Here is a 13,322-nt window from a genome sequence, read left to right as displayed (position 1 = left end):
GTGCACCGTGGAGCTTTCCGTCGACAAGTGCGCACCACAACTGTTGTATCATAGCGTCGTTAATAACAATGTTTATTATCTCGTCACTCATGCTTAATGATTTGAATGTTAATATTTTCGAAACATGTAGTACTCGTCTAGTCAAAACTTCTACCCTCCTAAAGAAGATATAAACATTATGGTTGACCTTAAACAGCCCCCCTCTACTTTGTTTGTCAATCCATTTTTTTGAATATGTATAGAAGTTATCGCCGTCCGGTTCAACTCCTTCCTTCCACGATGATAGCATATGGCAGAGAGAAGAGGCTTTAGTGCCTTTAAACCGTTTAATCAACGCGAATGGAATATAGCCAGCAACATACCGAACAACTTGTTCATCTTTGGAAGTCAAAAGATCTTCATCCTGGTTATCCGTTTCGTTCAGCCACAATATTGGCGTACATTGTCCTTATCACATAACTGTAAAGTATATCTGATACTCTACATTTTCTGTCACATAATGTTTTCCAATGTTGAAAAATGTCTTCATCTTTAGATATAAGTGAATTCAATTCCCTGAACATGCATTCATTAGCTTCTGGTCCTAAAAATGTATTGTCACCGCTGGTGACCACAGTCCACAACTTTCTTGTTGTCTGCCGAGCGAATTCTGTAAATGTTGACATATTTGCTGTTAAGATCTGTGCCGCTATTTCTTGCGCTATTTCGGCGTTAGGAAACGAGCCACTGAACATCGGATGTGATTTGATTGAGAATACAGACGTTCGTAAATTTTCGTTTGCAAACTCCAATGCCTCGTCCCCGCTATACCCGTTTTTGGGGCGTTTCATTTTACTTCCTAAATAAATGTACAGAAAAATAAATTATAGGCTTCACAAAACATTAGTGGAAATCGGTACGCTTACACTTATCCCACTTATGTTTTACCACCCCATTATTATGCTAGACATTAGCCATTAAAATTATTTTTAAATACACTTTTTTTAAACTTTAAAATAAAATATATAAGCCTAATTAATTGTTTTATATCAACATTTGCAGAGTTTTGTATATTTCTGCTAAACAGAACACTGTTGGTGAATTCATTACTTTTTTACAATCATAAAAGCTTACCTTTTTTTAGTTTTTGGGTGTGCAAATTATCTGTGCAAACAGCGGATTCGGTGCAAACGTGACATTTCCATTCGCCCTTCGGTAGAGAGTCTTGTGTTACTCCAACGCAACGAAAATGGTACCATTTCAAACATTTGGGATTTTCGCACCCTATCATTTCTGCATCATCTTTTTCTTTACAAACACAATTAAACTCGTCTGTCACATCTTCGTCACCGGAGTTAAAGCTTAACTCTTCTAATTCAAAATCTAAATCGGAAAAGTCGGACTCGTAGTAAAAGTCGTCTTGTGCAGTTTTCTTAGGACGCGTCATTCTGATGAATGTTGGATTGAACTGATTGCAGTACTGTATACTAGGCCTACCTGCATTATTCATAACATCTTGGACGCATATAAACTGTATTTGACACCTTATCGCTTACAAACAATTAGATATAAATTGTTATTTAACAGACAACAAAAGCTATAGACTACCGTATACAATTCAGCCTTTGCGATCATGAATACGGTACTTTACCTATAGCATTGCAATATTTAAGTATTTTTTTATTTTTGAAAACATATAAAACACAACCAAGATTAGGATTAATCTACAACGATCGTACTCTACCATTTAGGCCTAATTTTACACCGTAGGCCTTAAAAAAACACGTCTTTATTAAACTCATTAATCCATCATGTTAATAAGTTGTCTGGAGAAATTACCAACATAAATACTCATTAAAACCGTATAAATATAATTCCTTAATCGGTGCCGTATAAAACTCGTATTATTTATTTATTAATAAAAGTTATCCAGTAGAATAGCGCTGCTTTTTTATAAAATAAACAAGGTCGGAATACAAGTTCAGTAGGCCTACAAACAGTATAGTACACCTTTCACACTTGAACGCACATCGCCTAGCAAGAGTATTATGACGTCCTAACACGACCTAATACGCATGTGTACTTACACCAAAATTGTCCGCGGGCAGTAAACATTGTAATCTTTACTAATTGGGTTACGTAACGGCAGTGTTTAGCACCTATTAAATACTCATTACAAGCATAGCCTTAAGGAAGCGGTAAATACGGTGAACTGATTGAACTATTCAAGTTGTGTCTCCTCTTATTCTTTACTCCATGGTATAAGTCGCACCTGTGTATAAGACGCACCCCCTAACTGAGAGTAAAATATCGGTATTTTTTATATCGTCGATGTATAAGACGCACTTTACATTTCATCAAAACAATGTTTTTTTAAATTGTAATCAATATTATTGTAATAATATATTTTGTTATATCTACAACGGCGTCCTTTATTTAGGATTTTTCTTACCTAGGCTCAGCCGCGCCCAGCCTCAACAAGTTCTTTCTAACTTGTTATTCATGAGTTTCGCACCCGCAACATCGAGTGCATGACCGTGTGTGTAACACGCACGTGTGTGGGCTAGCCTCGCTCGATCATTTCGAGAGGGCGCACGTTTTCACGGACAATCGTATTCGATTAGTATCTATGTATCCGAGAAGTGTGTACGCTAGGTCCATGCTAAATCAACTGGAGAATATACTAGTCGAATACCGTACACCATGTGGCCGCCAAGAAGGGCTTGCGCTGGGGGTACGGTGGTCGTGCGTATAACTATAAATAAATACTAGCCTAGGCTTATTCCAATCGTAAACGTTTACAAATAAAATTTTATCGGAGCGCCTAAAACAGCTCCATAATGAACAAATCTTTTCATCATATTTAGTATAACATCACGCTAAAATGCCTTGAAAACTAGGCAGAAGCAGGTTGCCGTTACGTTAGTACACTGTAGCTAGGCCTAGCCTACTCAGGCCTAGCCAACGAGGTGACGATATGTACAATCTGTGTGGTGAGGCATTTATGTTCGGTGTATAAGACGCACCCTTAATTTTGAGGTCAAACTTGAGGCTATTGTAGAATCAAACTATAGAGAGAATATAAGAAGCAATATAAATACGTTATTTCAAGTATCAACATCCATATATAATTTTAACTATGTTATATTAGGCCTATGTAACACGATGCTAGAGGCTATGCTATGCCTAGCTAGTGCGACTTGGAAAAAATATAAGAAGCAATAATACGTTATTTCAAGTACGTAATCCATATATTTTGTTTATATTTAATTTTTACTATGTTATAGTAGGCCTATGTAACACGATGCTAGAGACTTGGCCAGTCCCAATGAAAACAATGGAAACCGTATAGGCCTCGTAACAACAATGGAGACTTCTCTTCTCTTGTTTATTTAATATTCTACTGCGAACAACTGGCAATTGAAACATTAGCCTGCTCGCGACCGGGAACCAGAATAAAACACGCTCCAGCAAGTTCAAAATGTTTGTTGTTTATCTTTTCTCCACTAGCTGTGTGGCGGTTTATTAACCATGTGAGAATGACAGCGTGCGCGTATCTAATTACTTATTCATTTTGTGTCTCTGCTGGGGGACGAAGCCAAGAGTGGGCCTCATAAACACAAGTTTATTGTATTGAACCAAAAAATTGTACCAAAATACCAAGTCTTCAATGGTTGAGGTTACAGTTTTGGCCACGCAGACCAACTGCTAAGGCTGCTGCTCGTTTCACTGGAAAGTTAAAGATCAAGTTTATGGTTCAGGCAAGACAATTTCGAGCTTATCATGTAGACTCCCATTATGCTTCAGCACTTTTTCGTTACCAGAAGAAATTAGTGTCCAGTTCAAAGAGCATCTAGTATTTGTCAGCTATCAAGGTGGGTGAGCCAGGTTGTCCAGTGGCAGCTGTTGAGCATGGCAAAGTTCTTGTAGCCATGGGGAAAAAGTTTGTTGTGGCAGACCATGACTTCACACGGCTGAGTCTAACACCAAGTGTTAATCTGTTTATTGACGTTCCTGACCATATCGATGACTCGTTTCATGTAGGTAAAGTTTGCATTTCATTTAAAGAGAACTGCTTCCAGCCATCTTCACCTATACGGCACATGACTGAACTTAGACAGGAGATGACCACCTTGAACTTGAACAAGCCGATGCTTTTGGCCTATACAGATGGAGGTCCAGACCATAGAGCTACATACCTTTCTGTTATCACTGATTGCCATGTTTGTTAACTTCCTCCGTGCTGTGAGAACACCCCCAAAACACAGTTGGAAAAACCCAGTTGAGCGCATAATGTCAATAATTGATGTTGGACTACAGGGTGTTGGTGTGATGAGGGAGAAAGCAATAATACAGGAGGACAAGTTAACTATGTGTGGAGGCCTAAAAGATACTCGGGAAATGGCTAAAACTATCACAGAGCTCAAAGAAGAGGTACTAGAGTCAGTGCAGCCCTGCATCGAGTTACTGCGACATGTTATGGAGCATCTCAAATTGAAGGATCAGGGCTTTAAAACTTTTGGTCCTGCTGATGTTGATGAAATGGCTGACTTATGGAGTAATGTTTTACAGGTAAATGATATTTTTTCAAATAAATACTCTTGTCTCTATATGAAATTAATTTTGTTATTCTGTTATTTAATTGTTTCAACTATCTATATTGACTTTTTAAATTTCTTTTAAAGGTTGATGACTCCTTGACTCCAGAAGTTAAAACCCAACAGCATCTAAAGAACCAAGAGCAGCTAAAGCAGTTTATAGACAACCATTGCTAAAACTACATGTTCTCGATATTAAAGTGTACCTCGCCTCGAGTGTAGTGTATGTAAGCCTCCAGACTTCCAATTTTGATCTTACACATTTGAGGAACTATATAGAAAGATAAACTTTGTGTTCATTGCTTTTATGAGTATTTGGTTTCAGGCTAATATCTGAAAGAGAACATGGAGAATTTATCAAAGCAATTGTAAAAGCTTATTTAAAGGTGAAGTGATGATACCACGGAATTTTTTTCACAGAAAACTACAAAACATTACAGGCGTTCTTTGACATTTACTAGAGCCACAGGACATGGATGCCCTTTCAATCCATCAGCCCAAACGGCTAAGAATGCTGGCGTGATCATACAGTGCAAGGAATGCGAAAAGTGGAGGTGCGAAAAGTGGAGGTATGCAAAGAAGAAGTTGACAAAAAAGACAAGACACGCACTGGAATTGTTAATGGAAACAGCACTCTATAGTTGTGGGGCAACCCTGACAACTATTGAAATGGCAGATGACGATCCACTTAAAAAAGTGTATGTTAGAGAAAACTTAACATGTAATACTCCAATCGAGGTAACTTTTTATTCGGCAGGTTATGAAGATGTCTGCATCCACTGCAGAACACTAGATGAGTTGCAACTAGTGGATGAATACTACCCCCAGTGTTCAGGTTGTAATGAGCAGGGATGTAAGAAGGTGCAGAAGAGAGGAAGAAAATTTAAGTAAACATAGAAAATAATGAATCAGATTTTAGTCTGTCAACATTGATGTTCTACTTTATTAAACAGTACCTTGCAATACATACTGTAAATAATACCACACTTTGCTGCTGCTTTACAATCATCTTACCAAATACAAACTTGCAATATTAAAAAAAAAATATCTGTGTAAATATGTTAATTGTTTTGTTTATATATTTAGTCATATTTTACAACTTCTTACTCTACCTTACCATACAGTATTTTTATGAAACACAATCAACTATCATGCAAACTTGCAATATTTTACAACTTCTTATTCACTGCTCTACTTTACCATACAGTATTTTTAAGAAATGGTGCATTACAATCAACTATCATGCAAACTTGCAATATTTTACAACTTCTTATTCACTGCTCTACCTTACCATACCATACAGTATTTTTATGAAATGGTGCCTTACAATCAACTATCATGCAAACTTGCAATATTTTATGAGAAACTATAATCATATATAGTGTAATAATGACCAGTACCAAACATTAATTCAATAAATGTTTTCTGAAGGTTTTAAATGATGTAATTGTTCATTAATATACTTTGTACTAGCAGAAATGCTGAAAAGGCGGTGATTGCGCAAAAATACACCATAAAAAGTTTTTTAAATAAATAATAATGGAATTGTAATGATATTTTGATACTTTACGGATTATTTTACATAAAAATGTTTATTAGTTTACTTGTTACCGACACAACGAAGCAAATTGATAACTGAGCATGTCATACGGTATATTGTAATATTTTAAATATATGATGTTCTGTTTATATTGTCCTAATGAAAAATTACTAATTGAAACAATTTTTTGTAAGGGTCTGACGGCTTGACCTGGCGACGCCATAGATGCAGCCACACTGTTTATTTGCGACAGGGAACTTTTCTATCTGGGATGAAAATACTTATGGATCAATGGCTACAGGTGTATTTTTGGTCACTTGATATACCAGTAAAGCTTGTGCCAGTAGGTTACTAAACGCCGTCATTCAGTCACTCCAGGCCTAGGGATTGGTGAACCTTAGATAGGCTAGGCCTGTAGTTGGCCTGTCGATTCGGCTACTAGGCCTGGTGGTGGTCATACGTACGTCTAGGTACAAAACTGTATGTTATCTATCTATTTTTTTTTAAATATAATATTTAGCCTAAAAAAAAAAAATATTTAGCCTAGATCTGTAATTAGTTATTGAAATTGATATTTTTTACAGACAAAGATGCATGAAAAAGTTGCAAGAGCTGTGAACCAATGCCAGACTTTGTTGTTCAATATAAACAGAGATCCAATAGCAGAAAAGGTTATAAACGCGGAGGTGCTTTATACATCGTATATTGTAGAACACAATCTTCTATTCGCCATTACGCAGCACGCAAACCTCGATTTCCACAGCTAGCCAAATTAATGAAGCTCTTGTTAATTTTACCACACTCAAACTGTGATGTGGAAAGATGTTTCAGTGTCATGGGGCACATTAGGACGCAATATAGAGCTAGTATGTGTCATAAAACACTTGTTAATATGTTGTCAATGATGAAATGTTACAATTTTAAACCAAGTAAAGATGTGCTTACTAACGCAAAGAAAGCAACCAAAAAACAACTTACAGAGCTAAATGCTCAAAGGCACTAAATGTGTTATGTTAATAATGTACATAAGATGAAAGATGAAAATAAAATATTGTATTGTAGCATTTTGAAAAACAGAGATAATTTATTTTTGTATATCTTTGTTGTGTAACGCGCGTCGCATAACTAAATAAATATAAATCTCCCTATTTTTTGTCAATCCAAGTTGGGAGGTCTGCTATCCTGCAGTTTGTACAGCTCATAACAAAAAATTGTGATAATACCCCTGCAATATTACTAAAATAAACATGCATTCTTATGTATTATTATTATTATCTTTTAGACTACGGTACTCACAGGACTGAAGCTGAAACATGTGACACTGTTAAACATGGTAATGCCCCTAAACTTCAATCTTGTCTTGATGACCTTACTGAGTGGTGTGATACAAATCACATGGTCCCTAAACCCTCTAAGTGTCATATCATGAGAGTTAATTTTTTGAAAAGAAATATTCCCCCTCCTAATTATTACCTTAGCGGTACAACACTTAATGTTGTTTCGTATATGAAGCTCCTTGGACTTATAATCCAGGATGACTTGAAATGGGATAATAATGTCAGTGACATGCTAAAAAGAGCATCCAAAAGGTTGTATACGTTATATATCCTTAGAAGGGCCAATGTACCAGTTCATGATATGATATCCGTTTATGTTTGTTATATTCGCCCAATCTTAGAATACGCCTGCCCTGTGTGGCATGGAAGCATCAATAAGGCCCAAATATTGACCATTGAAAGAGTGCAAAAGAGAGTTTTACGTATTATTCTGGGCCCCGCTTTCCGTACGTATGATTCAGCTCTTGAGCTTACTGATATGACCACTCTCGCATCCAGACGAGAGACGTTGATTCAAAAATTTGGAGAAAGGCTCTTGAAATCGGAATTGTACAGAACTATTTTGCCCGACTACCGCATTATTAATAGAGAGCTTAGATCAACCACGGTAGATAAACCCCTAATTAATATACCTGTTTGCAGAACTAACCGTCTTAAGACTTCGCCTGCCCTTACCATAAGTAGAATCCTTAATTCAAACAGTACCTGATCACGCTGAAGATGGCTATGTTATAAATATTTACATATATTGGCCTATGCATTTGTATATAAATTTTGTAATCTTTTTAGCATAACATAATTTTATTTTTTTAACTGATTTTTTCAAATTTTTTAATGTTTTGTATAAATTTTTGTATTTTTTTAAATGTTTCTGTTTCCATATATTTATATATATATTTTTGTAAATCAACAATTTCAGCCTTCGGGCTGCATGTTTTTTATTGTATAAACCTGAATAAATAAATAAATAAAACAGGTAATACAACAACTTCGGTACCTGCGAGATGTCTGCTCTCGTAAACTAATCGACATGCCGACTCTTCTTGGTGGACCTGGAGTTGTTGTTCAAATTAATGAGAGCTGCTTCTAACTATTGCATTTTTTTAAAATTTTAACATTGACTTGACATAATTATTATGTGACATGCTTACTTACTCTTTGGCATATCTTTTCTCCATCTCTTAACTATGGAGATTTTTAACCAACAGCTTTCTTTTTTTTTTCATTTTTATTTTTCAATTTTTATATGTGTATTGTATGCGTTTTTATTATTAGTCTTTCAGAATGGTAGAGGCCATGCACCAGCCGAAGAAGTCTGGGTGTTCGGACTAGTAGACACGACCACAACTCCAGCAAAAGGACACATGGAAATTGTACCAAACCGATCTGCTGCAACAATCATCGAGGAAAAGACTTGACCTGGAACTATAATTCATTAGGACCAGTGGGCTGTATATCGTCGTGTTGGGGAGATACCAACAATTGAGACTCACCGCACCGTCAACCACTCCCGCCACTTCGTCAACCCTGCAGACGGTACACACACTCACAACGTTGAATCATACTGGTGTAAAGCGAATTCGAAGTTCAAGAATATGCGAAGCGTGAAACGAGAATATCTGGATGAGTTTATGTGGCGTGAGGAACACGGCAAGAATAGACCGCGTTTGACAATATATTGGCGCATATCGCTGAAATGTATCCCCAAGCCTAAGTTTTAGTTTAAGCATATTCATTAGGAATGAAAACATTGTTGTTAATAGTTAAAAGATTGACAATAACAATTATTTTAAGAATTTAAGAATAAAAACATTATTAAAGTTAGTTAAAAGATTGAGAATAAAAATTTACAACAATCGAGAGTCACCGCACCGTCAACCACTCCTGCCACTTCGTCTTTGTCAAGAAGGACTCCAGTGTCAATATAGATGAAAAACATGTAAAGAACTTCGGGGAACGGTGTATAGGAGAAAAGATGTGTGTTTCAATTATTTTGTGAAATGTGTACATACTGTAGAAGACCTTCTAAAAAGATCTTGTAAAATTATAGGATCTATGTACACATTACTAAAATTATAGGGCATTGATTCATGACTCATTGGCTAGATAATGGACAAAGCTTTCCATTTATGTCTTCATTGTTGTTATGCACAGCAAAATTTCAAATTCTTAGCAAGAAAAAAAATTCTTGTTCTAAGATTTATTTCTTGAAATAAGTAATTTTTTTCTTGTCAAGATTTAAAATTACTTAAAACAAGAACAAGAAACAAGAAAAAGTTTCTCGAATTAAGTCTTGCAGTTTTACTTATTCTAAGAAATATTTTACTTAAACTAAGAAGTCATTATAAAACTATCCTTATTAAGATTTTGTTTTTGCTTAAAACAAGTTGTGCAAATTCTTGAAAATACTTATTTTCAGAAATATTTTACTTAAAATAAGAAAAAATATTGTACTATTTCTATCAAAAATATTTTTGCTTGAATCAAGAATCGCGATATTCTTATAAATGCTAATTTTGAGAAATAATTTACTTAAAATAAGATGTCAATATCGTATACTATCCTTATCAAGAATATTTTTGCTTGAATCAAGAATATTTTTGCTTGAATCAAGAATCGCAATATTCTTGTAAATACTTTTTTTGAGAAATATTTTACTTAAAATAAGAGGTCAATATCATACTACCCTTATCAAAAATAGATTTGCTTGAATCAAGAATAGCGATATTCTTGTAATACTTATTTTGAGAAATATTTTACTTAAAATAAGATGTTAATATCATAATATCCTTATCAAGACTATTTTTCTTAAATCAAGAATCGCAATATTCTTGTAAATACTTATTTTGAGAAATATTTTTCTTAAAATAAGATGTTAATATTATACTATCCTTATCAAGAATATTTTTGCTTGAATCAAGAATCGCGATATTCTTGTAAATACTTATTTTGAGAGATATTTTACTTAAAATAAGATGTTATCATACTATCCTAAACAAGAATATTTTTCTTGAATCAAGAATCGCGATATTCTTATAAATACTTATTTTGAGAAATATTTTACTTAAAATAAGATGTTAATATCATAATATCCTTATCAAGAATATTTTTGCTTGAATCAAGAATCGCGATATTCTTGTAAATACTTATTTTAGGAGGACCGCGCTCGCGAAAGACAACAGTCGTTCAGGTGGGAAGGGAATTAGGCGATCGGGCGCTGCACGACCCTCCCCATGTTATTGAAGGCGCCATGAGAATTAATGTAAATTAGCGATGGTAAGTAGGCTTTACAAAAAACAAAACTTGTAGACCTGGAGACAACATTTTTTTATTTTAACATGTTTGAGATGTTCGGCGATATCACACACGTGTGTACTGACGTCGATGTAAACAAACAGCCAACTTATTAATTCCGTCTGAATGTATTGCATTTTGGGTAATGATGACGTTTTGCTCGACGACCACCCACAGATTTAACCGGTTATTTCGGAGCACAAATTGAGCAGAAACGCGGTCTTGTTATTGTTATCTATTTTTAATCTATTTTAAAATAACCGGTTAAATTGCGTTATGCAGCAGAAACAGACCCAATCTACAAAAGCATGTAAATAGTGTACAGATAATAGTATGTATGCAGATGATACAGAACTTCTGATATACACTAAATGAAGTGCTTGCAAAAATTCATGAATATTTACAAAATATCAAAACATGTCTAGCAATTAAAAAACATAGCCTAATAAAACACAACAACCCAATAAAGGCTTGAAAAATTAGCAAATTGATCTAAATTCACTGTTTCAAAATTGTAACTTCCAAATAAATTGTTATTATTAAATATAGAAAATTCTGTTCGGCTGCAAAAAGTAAAAACCAGTAAACATCTACAGTAGATAAATCTGTGTGATAAATAAATAGATAATGTTAAAATAAAGTATTGCCAGGCTTGTACTAAGTCTTGTTCCAAAACATGTATTTTTCTAATGTATAATAGATTTATCTCCCCACAGTTTAACTAATTGTAATATTGTGTGGGGCAGATCAAAAATAAAAAAATACACTACAAATGCTACAAAACAGAGTAGCCAAAATATTTACATAAACAAGGAAATATGACTCCAATACACAAGCCCTGCAAAACTTAAACTGAATAAACCTTGACTCTCAACTGCATAAACAATGAAGCCAAAATGTTGGATAAAATAAACCAAGTGCCACAATATTATCTAAACAAGCTATTTACACCCAAAATAGATACATACAATAGAATATCAAAGGATATTAAAATTGGATAATAAAACCCAAACCGTGGCGCTAGATTATGGAATAGTCTTGAAAAACCAATGCAATATGCTACAAATTTAAATTATTTAAAATAATTAAATTATTACAATACATAATCATGTAAAAACACAATTTTCAATGTACAGAAATGTTCAATGTACAAAATTATGACATTAAAAATAAATCAGTGTTAAATATTTAATATTGCATTCCTACTTTTTACAATGTTGTAATTTACACAAAAGTTTATATGTTCATATAACTCCTTCCCTCGGCATATTCTTCCATGATGTCATCAATGTCATATTTTACTGGAACATATTTATTTCCAAATCTATCCTATTTTACATGGAATATGTTGTAGTCAACTAACCTTTCAGTTGAGTAAATTGAAAAATGATCAATAAATCTAACCAGGTAGGCTTGATGGGTATAATCAAAGTTGACAGATTTCAATAAATCTACTCCAAAATACACGTATTCACTTATTGACCATATTTTTGATATAATACCAAAAACAGGAAGTTCTGGATTTCCAACAGTTCCAACAGCAATGACGGCCCCCTTTTTGTATGTTGTGCCAACTTGTTTCGAAAACGTTTTCCAACTTGATTCCAGGTAAGGCCAAAAAAAATAAATAAACGGTCTCTGGTCTGCGCGCGCGTCGATTTAGACCTTGCGCGTCAACGTTTTTTTTTCATACAACAGCGCCACCTATCCATGAAATTTTCTAAACTTTTATCAATCGTTCGCGCAACAACTGTCTATCGTCCCGGCGGCGGGGACTGGACGAGCCTGGACTTGATTGGGAGGGTCGGCCGGCTATATCTGCTGCATGCATGCTCTAGGATTAGGAACGCGGTGACATGACGCGCCGGTCGGTGAGAGTATGTGTGACAGACTGCTGGAGCAGCGTGTCGTATCACAGTGCTGTTTGTGAAATGGACATTGAAGTAGGCTAGGCCTACAGTATAGAAAAACAATAAAATGCCACTTATTTCTGTTTCGATTGTCTGTGGCATTAAAATTATTAAACCTTTTGGCATCATATCATGTGATGGCACGGCAAGTTTGGGAAGTATTTACGAATCTGAAATAGCCAAATGTACTACTGATGACGATCTTGATTCTGCTACTGCTAGGCCTACTACACCTAGATCGAAAGTCATAGCGATGGTCGGATCGTCACCGGTCGGATTTTTCCAAAGTATACCTCTCAATGTTAACGTTACCGATTGTCTTGAGTTTGGTAAATATTTTAAATTTGTTTTAGAAATTATCCAAGAAAATACGCCTGCTGTTGAGGCAACGAATGCGTTTGAACTTTTGATGAACAATGCAAAAGAAAAGTGCCTGCCCAGCTGCCGTGACACAACACGAAAAAATGCAAAGTTTGAGCTTTATAATTCTATAATTGCTTTCTTACGAGCCGGTGGCCTAGGATGGTCAAAAGCAAACATTAATATCGGAGAACATTTTGTTGGCGTCTTGTGTGATGTTTTGTGGATGCTTGATCCACATCGTCCTAAAATGGAACAGCAACAATGTGCAATTCCTGCTATTTTTGATTTATATACTGGATAC

At 35.0% G+C, this 13,322-nt stretch overlaps 1 protein-coding gene across 1 annotated transcript; it reads left to right on the top strand.

Annotated features, from left to right (window-relative positions):
- Positions 1-3,903: 3,903 nt before the first annotated feature.
- Positions 3,904-4,808, top strand: LOC144838666 (uncharacterized). Its single transcript, XM_078694100.1, has 2 exons — positions 3,904-4,551; positions 4,665-4,808. The coding sequence occupies exons 1-2, from the start codon at positions 4,150-4,152 to the stop codon at positions 4,752-4,754; spliced, it is 492 nt and encodes a 163-aa protein (XP_078550226.1). The 5' UTR covers positions 3,904-4,149; the 3' UTR covers positions 4,755-4,808.
- The last annotated feature ends 8,514 nt before the right edge of the window (positions 4,809-13,322 follow it).

Source organism: Antedon bifida, chromosome 3, assembly GCF_963402885.1.
Source record: "Antedon bifida chromosome 3, ecAntBifi1.1, whole genome shotgun sequence".
In the NCBI taxonomy this organism is placed as follows: domain Eukaryota; kingdom Metazoa; phylum Echinodermata; class Crinoidea; order Comatulida; family Antedonidae; genus Antedon; species Antedon bifida.
Note: the sequence above shows the minus strand (reverse complement) of the source record. Positions and strands in the feature narration are given on the sequence as shown.